Here is a 13,034-nt window from a genome sequence, read left to right as displayed (position 1 = left end):
GCCGGAGAGGGGATGCGAGCCGAGGCAGCTTCCTAGCAGCCGCCCGCCTCCCCTGACTGCTGCCTGCCCCTTGTCCCACTCTATAAACACAGAGTTTCGTCACTTAGCCCAGGCGCGAGTGTGGGGATGTGGGTTATTTATGAAATGCCTCCTGAGTCATGCCGCCAGGGTCCGGGGCCGTGTCTGCTGGGGTTGCCGCGCCTGGTGGCGCAGTCCTGCTCCACGAACCCTCTAGTTACCACAGTAGGCACCCCCTTTTTCCTCGGCTTAGGTTGTTCAGAGAAACGCCAGGCCAGAGGATAGGGCAGGAGAAAGGCCCCAGGCCCCGCGTCCCAGCAAGCCTGCCCTGCCCATCAAGTCCCAGGGCCGCCACCTCTCCCCTGCAGGCCTGAAATAGAGCAGGACCCTGTGCGGTCCTCTCTGGTACAAGTCCATTCTGTGTGCGCCATTGCTTGTTTGTAAGAAATAGGCTTCATTCAGCCTCCTTGACCTTCCCTGAGTTCTAAAGGGCAGATTCAAATAGTTGCTAATCTGGGAAGGGAGGGAAAGCAGAAACAAAGGAGGAACAGTCAAGAAATAATAGTGCAGCCCTGTGGCAGGGTCCTGGTTCCTCCTCAAGGAACATAGGTAACAGTATCTCTGAGTTCTGCTGGAACTATGGCTCCCCAAGGTGAAGGATAGCAACTTCAGCCTGAGCACGAATTCCTAGAATGCTGCCCTGTTACCTCGCCACCAGCCAATCAGGAAGTCACATACCCGGCAGCCCTCATGCCAAGTCTTGTCTACAAAAACTTTTCCCCAAAAAACCGTCAAGGAATTCAGGGTTTTCAAGCGGAAGCCACCCGTCCTCCTTGCTTGCCCCTGCAATAAACCTATCTCTGCTCCAAACAACCTTTTGGTTTGTTTGGCCTCACCGAGCATCAGGCCCGCAAACTTTTGTTGGGTAATGGGCTGGGCCTGGGTGGGCTGAGGGTCCTGCCCCCCTCCATGGGCACACTGGCCTGCCTCTCCATCCAGCCCCTTCCATCCACATCTGTAGACCTGCAGAGCCTCCCCCATTTCCCACCCAGGCCAGTTTTGCCAGGGCATGAGAATCCTGGAGGCTTCAGTGTCATTGCAGTCTATGCAATCATCCAGCCGTTAAACGAAGCAACCAACCCACTATAACAACTGCATGGTGCGGCCTGAAGTGCATGCCCCACCTTGGCTTGAGTGGCATTTTGCAGAGTATGGAGTGTGAACATTCTGGATCTCCGAATGTGAGGGTGCGGTGGGGGGGGGGGGGCTCAGGCCTGGTTTTACCCAAGAAACAGCCCTACCAGCAGAACCTACTGGCCATCCACTCCCCTTAGCAAGGCCAAGAAGAGTGCCCCTCTGACAGCAAATAAAGCAAGAGGCTCAGCCTGAGGTCAGCAGCTTCACCTATGGACTGGCCACCGCCTTCCCGCCAGGCTAGCTCCTGATCCATCACCTCCACGACAGTCACCTGGGACCCTATGACACGTTGTGCAGTCACTGGCCCATGTGAAGCTGATGCCAGCCTGGCGTCCCTACCTGGCAGGGTAAGACTACCTTGCTGAAGGGTCCTCCCTGATTGGGCGAGAGAACCCCTCTCGCATGCACACAGAGCCTGGCCTCAGTGGGTCACAACCAGCCTCGTCCCCTATCCAGGGTGCCAGAACACTCATCTGTTCATCAGCTGGGCTGGGCCAGGCAGACCTTGGCCTTTTTGAGTACTGATCCCAAGGGAGGTAAGACCTAGGAGCCCACAGAGTAGGGGTGAGCCCTGGGAGCTCTGCCCCTCCTTCCCCACTCCCTGGTCCCCACTTCCTGGAAGGTCGCGGGAAGTCAGGCACACGCTCCCACATGTCTCTGCTCCCCTGGCCATGCCATCCCCCAGTACAGTGCCAAGAACTACAGGGCTGGCCGGGCTGTCACTCCATTGGCAGAAGGGAAGATTGATGGCTCAGGCTGCCAGTAGGCCCGGAGAGGCTGAGTTGGGTAGCCAGTGAGGAGTGAAGGGCAGCGTTGGAGGCGGCTGCCTGTGTCCGCATCCGGGCTCCAAGCCGTTGGCTGGCAAGAGGCAGCAGGAGTGAGGCGACCAGAGAGGACCGGGAGCCACCAGGGAGGACCAATCTGATCAGGGGCCAAGGAGGAACCAAGGTTCCGGCGCTGGCGTTGAGAGAGGAGGAAATCAGAGCCTCGGGCCAATGAGAAGGCATGGGCTGTGAACGAACCAATGAGGAAGAGCCTCTGCATCAACAGGGGCGGGGCCTGCTTGATGGAGGTGGGGCCTGTTGTTGATGGGCGGGGCGGCCTCTGGGGGGGAAGTGGGCCTACATCACCACCCCTTACCACCCCTGCTCCTCCACCACAGCTCCAGCACCTCAGAATCCTGGGTGGGGTGCAGCCCAGGGCGCCAGGGGAGAGGGAGAAGGTCAAGGCAGGTGGGGTTGTCTGGGGACAAATGTGTGTGAGGAGCTGTAGAAGAAAGCTCAGTGGGTAATCTCCTTGCTGAGGCGGCAACAGATTAGGGGGGCCTGGGCCCGTGGAGAGGAGTCTTGTGGGCCTGGCCGAATAAAGGGCTTGAAGGGTTTGGGAGTTTAGAAAAGGCCTTGGGCTGACTCCAGGTTGGAGGCGACTTGGGGAGGCCAAGAGGGCCTGGGAGGGGAGCGGCCAGCAAGAAGACTCTGGACACAGAGGTCAGAAGCCTGTGCTGCCCATTCTCTGGGATGCACAGTCCTGTCCACAGACACCTATGGAGACAAGGATGGGCTCATCCAGGGCCCTGGGGAGGCAGCTTCCATCCTTCCCCTGCCACACCTCAGAGTCCTAGAGGAGCAGAAACAGTCAGTCCAGACCCAGCAGCTTTGGAGCCCTGAGGAGGAGTGGACCTCTAAGGAGGCCCCCTCCCTGCCGCTGGCACCCATGCAGGCGTGAAGCCTAGCATAGGGTGGGCGGGGTACTGGGGCAGGACTTTGGTCAAGGGAAGCCCTCGGACCAGCTATTCTCTCTCTGAGGCTCATATTCTTCATATGCAAATTAGGCAGTGCTGCCTACCTAACCTGGGACTCTGAAAGTCAAGGACTTCTGAGCCAGAGGGCCTGACCTCCAGCAGTGCCAGGGGCTTTCACTCCTGAGATTAAGGCTGACAGTGCTCCCCAGAAGGGGTCACCCACCCTGCTGTGAGCCCCATCTTGAGCAGCCGGCCCACAGGCTGTGACCTGCTGCTGATCAGGCTCCCCCCGCTGTCCATACCAGTAGAGTCTGGGTGGGCTTGTCTCCTGCCAGGGTGTAGACAGCTGTGCTGGCCCTGGGCTAACCTGCTTTGACTACCCGTCCCCAAAGATTTTAGGCCTCTCAGCTCTTGCCTACATGCCTGAGTGCATGGGGACATTTGCTCGGCAGAAGGGTCCATTTCCCTGGGCTGTCTGAGCCCAGCACAGCTCTGCCCGTGTCTCCTCAACTAGACTCATCCTGTCTGGAGCCCGAGGGTTGTGAGTAACTGTGGAAGCTTCTGTTTCCCCTGGGCACCTCTTCCCCAGAACCAGCCTGGCCCAGCTGTCTCTGGAGGCCTCCTCAGACAGTAGGGGAACGCATCCCCTGAGTTTGGGAGTCAGAATGTGGACAGCAGGCTACAGGAAAGTGTCAGACCTCACCACTTCTGTAGTCCCCATGTCCTCTAGGTAATACGCTCCAATGGGCACCTTTCATGTGGCCTGGGGCCCTGGCCTGACATGGAGGAAGGCTTGCTGTGGCTGCCAGGCCTGCAGGGGCAGCAGGAGCTCCTACAGAGTGGGGGCACCCAAGGCCATAGGACTGCGGGCCCTGTGGTACCTACTCTGGCCATTCTAGATCAGTCCTGGGCTGGGCCTGGCTGAAGGCTGGAGTCCCTCAGCTCCCCCGTTCCTGGCACAGAGCAGATTCACCTGCCACCGGAGCAATGCCAACCGCTTTGCCTTCAGGGGTGGGCGCTCGTGCTTAGCCTGCCAAGTCGGCCCTCCAGGTGAAAGGCTAACTTCTTGCAAAAGGGGACACGGGTGCAGCCTAGCAAAGTGTAGTGGCGTGACTTCAGGGCCTCCTGGGGAGGCTGCCAGTCCCCTTGCTGGGCCTGCACCTGCCGGGCCTCTGATGTGTGGCAGGACCAGGAAGGGCGCGCCTCCCCACCCCCACCCCGCTGCAGGCGTCCCCAGCACACCCTGCAGCACCGGCCCAGCCCTGTATACATCAGCCCAACACTGCAAGTTCTATCAAGAGTGGCATTTATTCTCCTCGTGGAGGTGCGGCGCTCCGGGGAGCTGGTGCTATTGTGCTTAGGAAGGAGGTCTGTCCGTCCGTCCGTCTGTCCGGCCGGCCCGGCCCCAAACGGGGGCGGAAGAGGGGCGCGGCCCGAGTAAAAATCCCGGCCTGTTCCGGGTGGGAGTATGTACAAGGCGGCGGGGCACAGGCAAGGGTGGGGGCAGGGCGGGCCGGCGGCCGCAGCCCCCACCCGAGGGCCCCCGCATCTCGGGCCCTACTCGTAGAATCAGTACAAAATAGGTGCTACCTAAACGTTCCTTCTACCTGAATTCGCTAAGTCGGTTATTGTGCTGCTTAGTTATGGGGGCGGGAGGGGGCCCATGGCTTTCCACGGCGGCGGGGTGTGGGGAGAAGCGGGAGACCCTGGCCGGCTCACGGCCCTCCAGCCTTCTCCTTAGGTAGGTAGATAGGCGTGTGGGGTATGGTGGGATGCCTGTATGTGCGTGTGCATGCGGGTGTGCCCGGCACAGGCGGGCAGGCCGCGGCTTGGGAGCTGTGTGAATACCGAGCTGGGATATAAAGGGTTTGGACATGGCCCTGCTATGATGGGCCTTCGGGCCTGCTGGCCCCTGCGGGTGCAGCTGGATGGCAGCCGGGCTTGATACCCACGGGGATGGGGCCAGCCTGGTAATACACTCCAGTGGGCACCTTTTCGTGTGGCCTGGGGCCCTGGCCTGACATGGCAGAGCCGCCGCTGCCAGGGGATGGAAGGAATGGGAGTTAGTATGTGGGTCCTGGTGGCACTGGGCCTTGGGGCCCTGGGTCTGTGCCACCTGAGCTGAGAACCCAAGTCAAAGGCAGAGCCCCACCGTGCCGAGCACTGGCCCCGGGCTACAGTGGGGAGGAGTGAGGGGCCCAAGGTTGGGGTCTAGGGACCGCGGCTCTCTGCATCTGCCGCCATCCCTGGCCCACCCAAGCCGGTTGGGCTCCTGTCAAGAACATGCACCCCCTGCAGGTCGCCGGATCCCAGGTGGACTCAGCAGTGGGCCTGGCACATGATAAATGCCTAATGAACGGTCAGTGGGTGATGTACAAATGAAGGAGGGGCCTTGGGGGGCAACCACCCTGCCCCTGCCCCTGGAACCATTACACCTGCCGGCCTCTGCCGTGGGAGGGAGGGGGGGGAGGGAAGAGGAGGAGGAAGAAAGTCTGCGCATCCGGCCCCGCGCAGCGTCCCTGATCTAGGGGCCTAGGGGGTGGGTTGGGCAGGGGATACCTGATTCTCAGTAACTCTAGAGGCGGCGGCAGCTTGGCATGCAGTGCGCATTATTGCTCTATAGTTGGCTTCGGACTAACTAAGAGGGACAGGGAACGGGCAGCCCCGGGAAGGGACAGGAGGAGGGTTGGGGCTGCATGCAGTGACGTCACAAAGGCGGCGGCCAATGGGGCGGGCCCTTGGGGCGGGGTCACCGCCGAGGCTTTGGCATAGACGGGAGTAAGTTGGCAACAGAGTGAGGGCGGGGCCTGAGGCTCCCAAGAGGCGCCCAGGTAGGGAGGGGTTCAGGGGCGGGGAAAGTGATCCTGGACATCCCAAGCCCCCGGCGTCGGCGGGAAGGACAGGGGCCTCAGCGCCCCTTCCCTGACCCGAGTGCAATCCGTTCATAAATAAAACGTACAAATACAGGAAAGAAAGGAACCCGACGCATCCGCAACCCCCCCTAGGGGGCTTTACCCGCAAAGCGAATACAGAGAGGTGTGGAGGGCCGTGCCCAGGGCTGCCTGCCGGGCCCCAGGAATCCGTTCTCCAACACCGAATGCCCGGGTACGAGGGAGGGGGTCCCGGGGCAGGGCAGGAGCGGGGTCTGAGGAGGTCGGATAAGTCCATGCGATTTGATATGCGTCATTATTATTCGTTATGGACGACAGAGCCCGGGAAGCAGGGCTGGAAGAATTCGGATTTGGCAGAGGATGCGAGGCAAGGGTTGGAGAGCGGCTCGGATTGAGGCCCCAGAAGGAACCCGAGGGAGAGAGGTGCCGCCATCCGCCCCCCTCCCCGATCCCCAACGCGTCTAACACTCCCGGGGTTCAACGAACACTGAGGAGTAGGGACGTCTCTGCAGCCCCCATCCTGCTCCTCCCCGACCTGTTGCCGGGGAGGGACCGGCTCCCTGGACGTCTAGGCCGCAGGCCTGGCCCTGGAAGGCTTGGGAAGGGGTGGGGAAGACCTGAGTCTCTGCGACGCGATCCAGGGGCGCAGAAGAGGCAGGAGGGGGCGCTCCCTACCTCACCCTACCCGGGTCTTCAGAGACCTAACTCGGAGATGAGGTTCGGTTCAGGATCTCCTCGACCCTATTGCTGGGTAAAAGCCTGGGGCACCCTGGAGGGGAAGGGAGGGGGCTCGGGGTGGGTCTCCCCTCGGGACCCTATTGCTTGAAGGGGCCGGCAAGGCCCCTGGCGGGCGGGGCGGGGCCGGGCCCCCTCCCCCTATTGCTGTGAGGAGGGGCCCGCCCTCCGGCCCCTCCGCCTGGTCGCCGGCGGAGACCTCCCTGGGGGCCCGTATTGCTGAGAGCCGACCCGGCTGGCGGAGGCACCGCGGCTCTAGGCCTGCACTGGGCTGAGCTGCGGCGGCGCGGCGGGGGCCGGGGCCGGGGGGCCGCTGCCGGCCGCGCCCTTGAAGCAGGCCGACTCGTAGTGCTTGTTGAGATAGGACTTGAGCGCGAAGCTCTTCTTGCAGCGCTTGCACTGGAAGTGCTTGAAGGCCGAGTGCGTCTGCATGTGCGCGCGCAGGTTGGAGCGGTCGGCGAAGGCCTTGCCGCAGTGCGCGCAGCCGAAGGGTTTCTCTCCGGTGTGGGAGCGCATGTGGCCCTGCAGCAGCCAGGGCCGGGAGAAGGCCTTACCGCACACGCCGCACTTGTGGCGCAGGTCGTGCGTGAGCAGGTGCATGGCCATGGCCGGCATGGACACGTACACCTTGCCGCACGTCGGGCAGCGCCGCGCCAGCTGACTGTCCAGGCTGCGGTGTGTCTGCTTGTGGCGGCTCAGATTCGACGACGTGGCGTACGTTTTGCCGCACTCGCCGCAGGCGTGCCGGCCTCCCGCGCTGCCGGCCCCGGGCCCCGCGCGCGCCTCGGTGCCTGCCCCCGCGCGCGCGCCGCCCCGCCCTCCGGGCCCAGACCCTGCACCACGGGCGCCCACCCCGGCCCCGCCTCCGCCGTCGCCGTCGGGGGCCGCCGCCGAGGCCGTGGAGGGGGCGGCGGCGGCGTTGGCAGCCTTACGGCGGGAGCGCCCGTCGGTGATGAAGAAGGCGTCGGCAGCATAGCCTTCGCTAACCGCCGCGTCGCCGTTGATGTAGCCACCCGCGGCTGTGGCCAGCTCCGGGCGCGGGGTGGGCGGCGGCGCCGAACCCGCAGCCGCCGGGCCCAGCTCTCCCCGCACGGCCGCAGCGTACATAGGCTCCGGGGATGGCCCTTTGAGCAAGTCCGCCTCGGCGTCGCCATCGTAGACGGAGGCGGGCCCCGCGTAGTCGTTGAGGTATCCTGAGAACCGAGGCGAACAGACAAGCAGACAGCGGGAGGGGAACGGAGCAGCAAGAGAGACACACGCGGGCGGGCGGCAGGAGACACGAGGTCCGGGAAGGAGCAAACAACGAAGAGGACAAAGGACAAGGGACCGAGGGACGGCGGGGCAGGGAGGATGGAGACGGCAGGGAGGGGAAGAGAGGAAAGGAGAGATGAGACAGGCCCCGGCTCCGCCCCGCCACCCGCCCGCCCCACCCTCGCAGGAGAAGGAGAGTCGCATCTTCGGGTGCGGCTACCCCCCTCCTTCTGCGGAGCTTCAAGGTCAGGGGGGAGGGGCGGCGCTTTCCTCGCCCTCCTTCCCCTCCTCCCCACTCTGCTCCCCCTCCCCCTCTCCCCCCCTTCGGGTTTCCCCACTTCAGCAGTTTTCCCTGATTATGCAACACACTGCAGACCCGCAGCGCACAAAGCCAGGGCTGCCTGTCCAGGGACCCCGTGGCTCCCGCTCTGGTAGTTCCCACTAACTCTTACACCCCGCCGGCGGCAACCTGCGCCCAGCCTTGATGCTGCCCATCTCTAGTGCTTTAGGTCCACCAACAAGCCCTGGAGGCTTATTCCTCCCGCAGCCAATCTAGCACCTCCCTTTCATCTCCCAGGTCTCCCTCTACTCACGAGACTGGATCCCCTTCAACTCCAAACCCTCTCCCTCCATCCACTCTGCTTCTCCCCTCACTCCCTTCAGTCAGATCATCCTGTACCCTTGGGTCCTACCTTGTTCTACTTTGCCCTCTTCCCCCAGGCCCCAATCCTTCGTGGGGGTCTTCCCAAGCCCCAGGAGGGTGACCAGGAAGACGCTGTGCTGGAGACGGAGCCAGGGTGTCCACCAGGGGACACCTTCACAGGGACAAACTGCAGGCAGGCAGCATTCTTCATGCTGGTAACTGCAGTTGTTCTCAAGGCATGAGATGGATCTCAGAGTCACAAATACACATCCCACACGATACAGACTCTGTCTTCTTCGGTGTTACACCCACTCTCTCAGACACTGTCAACCCTGGAGTCCCCTCAGGTTGGGCAGAGCCCTGATCCAGGCATATGCCACCTACTCATGCAGGGTCAAGCACCCCAACACACTCTCCACCAGGGTCACCAGTCACATGGGTGCATAATGGCCTCAGAGTCACATGGTCCCATGTAGTGGCACACAGGCAGGCACACACTCATACAGGGTCACACACAAGCGCACAGTCACATGGCCACATGCAGTCACATGGGCGCACACAGGCTCACACACAGGCTTATGCTCCTGCAGGTCACACTTGTTTTATCACCCCAGGCTGCTGGCACTCCCAGCCTCCTTGCCTGCATGCTAACAGTTGTCCTTGAATTTGGGCACCCTTACACAAAGAACCTCCCCCTATCTCCAGCACTTTGGACCTCCTGTGCCCACAGCCCACCTACCCACACCCTTCTCCCTGACCCAGGCTTCAAGGAAGGACACAGCTGCTGTCTCTGCTGGTACCTTTGCCAGACAGGTGGGCGGCCCCCACTGGACCACATGGCTACTCCCTGACGCTCAGCACTTCCCTACTGTTCCTAGGAGGGGGTCCTGGAATTGTAGCCAAAGAAGCAAAGAGAATTCTGAGGCAGGCCCAGTTTTTTGAGTGTGGGTTTGATGCATCCCTAGGTTCTGTCATGTCAGCAGGTGTCCATTCTGTGTTTGTCCCACCGTGGGTCAGGGTATGGGTCTGTGTGAACCTTCAAGTACCTCCTGTTCCTGACCCCTGTTCCCCACCTTCTCTCCTGTATTGACACTCTCCCTGCCACCTTTGGCTTGGCTCTGGCCTGCATCTGGGCTCCCCTCTCCCCACCCCCATCTCCTCCCCCCCAACCAAGTCCTGCTCCAGCCACCGCCTCCTGCTGGTTCTGGTTTCCTCGGATCTATTTCCTGGGGCTCCTGCTCCCTCCAGCCCCACACTCTGGCCCCCTACCCCTTCCAGCATTGCCCTGGGCCCCTCGCCGCCCCCAGCCTCATGCCAGCTCGCACCTTTCTCCTGCAGTCGCACGCCGAGGTCGCTTCGGGCGCGCCCGTAGGAGCTCTCGAGGTCTGCCGAGGAGAACGTGTCAAGTTTGACCTTCTTGACCAGGAAGGATCTGGGCATGATTCCTGCAGGGCTCCGGCGCTGTAGGCCTGCGGAGCCGGGACGCGGGGGGGGCTGCGGCCGCGGCGGGGCTCCGTCACCATCCGAGGAGCGGCGGAAGCAGCACGGGTCCCCACTCTGGCCTTTGGATGCTGCCGCACGAGTGCTGTCCTCTCTCCTCCTGCCTGCCTTCCTGTCCTGTGTTTCCTCCTCTTCTACTCCATAGCCCTCTTCTTCTCCTTCTCTTCTTTTCTCTTCTCTTCTCTTCCTTCCTTCTTTCCTTCCTTCCTTCCTTCCTTTCCTCCTCTGGTCCCGGCTTCCCAGCCCGCAGTGCCGCCCCTGGACAGGCGGGGGAGGAGGCTGTGGGGGGGCGGGGAGGGGGGGAGCGGCTCCGTCCCGGGCCTGGAGGCTAAGCGTGGGTGCAGGGCTGGCCCGGCTCCGCGGCCCCCTTCCCCTCCCCGCCGCCGCCGCGTCGGAGCCTCAGTCAGCGACCCCCCATGCCCCCGGGGGTGGCAGCACCGGGCCGGCAGAACGCGGCGGCGGCAGGAGCGCCAGCAGCTTCAGCACCGCGGCCAGCGCCGGCCCGGCCAGCACCTCGGCCAGCGACCGGGCGCACTCAGCCGGCGCAGGCGGCAAGGGGCGGGCCGCCGGGGCTCGGCCTCCGGGCGGGGGTCCTCGGTGGGGGTCTCTGGGAGGCTTGCTTTATTGTTCTGCAGCCGGAGCGAGCGGCGGCGGCGGCGGCGGCGGGAGGGGGGCGGGGGTCCTCGGGGGGAGGGGTGCGCAGGGAGGGCGGGCCGAGGGAAGGTGGGAGGGAGGGACGGGGGCTCCAGGGGCGGGGCTCGACGCTCAGACAGCTTTTGGGCCCAGCCTCCTGCACCCGCGGCCGCCTCTGCCTGCGGCCCGGCCCAGCCTCCGGCTTTTAAAGCCCAGGAGCTGCAGGAGGGGGAGGGAGGTGTGGGGGAGAGGATGGCGGAAATGGCTGCGCTGGGCCAGGCCCCAGCCAGGGTCTCCTGGGAGGGGTCTTGGGGGTTCCGCGGCCCCTTGCTTGTGTGGAGTTCCCTCGGGAGGCTCCGGGAACGGAGGCCCAGCGGTCTGCAGCATTGTCGGGGGTGGGGAAGAGGTGGAAACAGGCCTGGGACCCACGAGCCCCAACCTGGAACCGTGGTGGAAGGAACGCAGGGCGGACCCCAGAATGATCCGGCCAGCCTAGCTTTCGGGTGTGGAGGCGAGGGATCTGCGGGAGCAGGTGGGGGAGGCGGGAGGCAAAGGCGCGAATGCTGAGGCAGCGAAAGTGCAGTGTGGAAGAGCTGCGCGCGCCCTGTGCCGCAGTGTCTCGCTGCCACTCGGTCACCCGGGCTGACCCCGTGCCCGCCGGAGAGGCCTCCTCCACGCCCGCCTTTCTCCCAAGGGGCGGAGGTCGAGCGCAGCGGCGACGCAGCCAGCGGGGTGTGAAGGGGGAGAGGGGCTGCTATGACCTTGCTCTAGAAATTCGGGTTCATTGGTGGTTTTCCGCCCTTCCGCGCTCCTTCAGCTCCCCAACGCGGTCCCGCAACCAGGCGGATAACCCTTCCCCCGGCAGCCCGCCCCGAGCTTGAACCCCCCCCATTGACGTCAGGCCCAGCGGCCAATGGCAGGCGAGGGGATGCGGGGAGTTCCGGGCTGCACAATGGCCGCGCGCGGGGACATATGTCCCCAATTAGGACCCGGCACTCCATTGTCCCCTCACCCGCCCCCGCCCGGTGGTTCCGGTCTCCACGCTGAGAGCGCGCCCCCACGCGGCCCGTCGTCTCTGGGATCAAGGTTGCAGGGTTGGCTCCCAGGAGTGTCCGGGTGCGTCTGAGCCGGGAGCGCGCTCAAGGCGAGGGCGCGCGCGCTCCCGTCTTTGCACGCGGTGACCTTGTGCGGGGCGGCAAGGCGGGCCCGCGGACATCGGCCAAGGGCGCGCCTACGGGGGCGTGCCGGGAGTGCTGAGATCAGCGCCCCGCTGCCTGCGCGGCTCCCGGCTTCCTCCGGCGTGTCAGCCCAGGAGCCGAGTAAGGGTGGCTGTGAGCGACACGGCCCGGCGCGGGGACGCGGCGGAGACCACAGGACGGCTTTGTGGCAGCGACCCGGGCGGCAGCAGCGGCGGGATATTCATCTTGCGTGACAGTTGCTCCCGAGGGGGGGAGGCGGGGCGCGGCCACCCCCTTATCGCGGAGCCGCAGCCGGCGGAGCCGCAGCCGGCGGGGCCCGTAGCGGGGGCGGGGACAAGGATCCCCCTCGGGCGAACCGCTTGTCCCTGCCCCCTCCCAGGGGGTCCAGGCAGAGGTTCAGCCGGAGGCGCGGGGCCAATTAGCATTTTGATTGCGGGACTGGGGGGCCCATCTGGACCGATGCCTAATTACCGAGCGGAACCCTCGGGCGCCAGCGGGACGTGCAAGGCGCAGTTCCTCACCCCGTGCTTCCCGCCTCCTCCCGGACAATCGGCCCCAGTGCTGCTCTCCGACCCGACCACATCCCTGTCCCCTTCTGTTAGTCCCAGTCACCCGGTCGCTGTGTCCACGTATTTTGATCCTCCGCCCCTTCCCTCATTCTTCCACTACCCTACCCGGTCCTTTGTTCCTCCCTCTTTCCTCATTCCCTTGTCTCCATCGCCCTTCTCTCTTCCTTGGTTTCTCTGTTCCTTTAGCCAACTTTTCGGTTCCTCCATTCCTGACTTGCTGTCCCTGTCCCTGCGTCTTTGTCAATTTCCCCGTCCCCGCGGCCCCCAACCCTCTTGACGGAAGGGGCGTCAGAGCACCAACACATGTGTCCCATGGTCGGGCGCTCCCGAGGGGCGGCCCTTACTGGCAATCACTCGGGTAGAGCCTGAAGCCCCTCGGGGCGCCCAGCGGGGAGGGGCAGCTGGGCCCCGGCCTTGGCCATCAGTCCGAAGCGGCCAGGGTGTGGAGCGCACATGCTGCCCAGGAGCAATTACTTGGTTTTATTTGCCCCTCCTCCTTTCAAGCATCCCCGCCACCACCCACCCACCCTGAGATCACTGTGCACCAGTCCTGGGGTCCAGTTAGGAGCGGCTGGGGAAGGACAGTTGGAGATACTCATGCGTTTGGAAAGTTTCAGCCCTCTTCCAATGGAGGCCATCCTGAGTCTCCCCCCCCCC

At 64.0% G+C, this 13,034-nt stretch overlaps 1 protein-coding gene across 1 annotated transcript; it reads right to left on the bottom strand.

The window, feature by feature from the left end:
• Positions 1-4,264: 4,264 nt before the first annotated feature.
• Positions 4,265-10,264, bottom strand: SCRT1 (scratch family transcriptional repressor 1). The gene is made up of 2 exons (XM_031439881.2): positions 9,802-10,264; positions 4,265-7,775 (listed from the first exon to the last, which is right to left on the bottom strand). Exons 1-2 carry the CDS (start codon positions 9,914-9,916, stop codon positions 6,838-6,840), a joined length of 1,053 nt encoding a protein of 350 aa, XP_031295741.2. The 5' UTR covers positions 9,917-10,264; the 3' UTR covers positions 4,265-6,837.
• Between the last annotated feature and the right edge of the window lie 2,770 nt (positions 10,265-13,034).

This window comes from Camelus dromedarius, chromosome 20 (assembly GCF_036321535.1).
Source record: "Camelus dromedarius isolate mCamDro1 chromosome 20, mCamDro1.pat, whole genome shotgun sequence".
In the NCBI taxonomy this organism is placed as follows: Eukaryota; Metazoa; Chordata; class Mammalia; order Artiodactyla; family Camelidae; genus Camelus; species Camelus dromedarius.
The sequence above is the reverse complement of the archived record's forward strand: the minus strand, read 5'-3'. Positions and strand labels throughout refer to the sequence as shown.

Bases quoted from the DNA above. Each gene is read 5' to 3' on its own strand.
- SCRT1 (XM_031439881.2), bottom strand. From the start codon at position 9,916: ATGCCCAGATCCTTCCTGGTCAAGAAGGTCAAACTTGACACGTTCTCC. The intron at 7,776-9,801 runs GTGCGAGCTGGC...CTCGGTTCTCAG, and splicing joins CGTGCGACTGCAGGAGAAAG to GATACCTCAACGACTACGCG.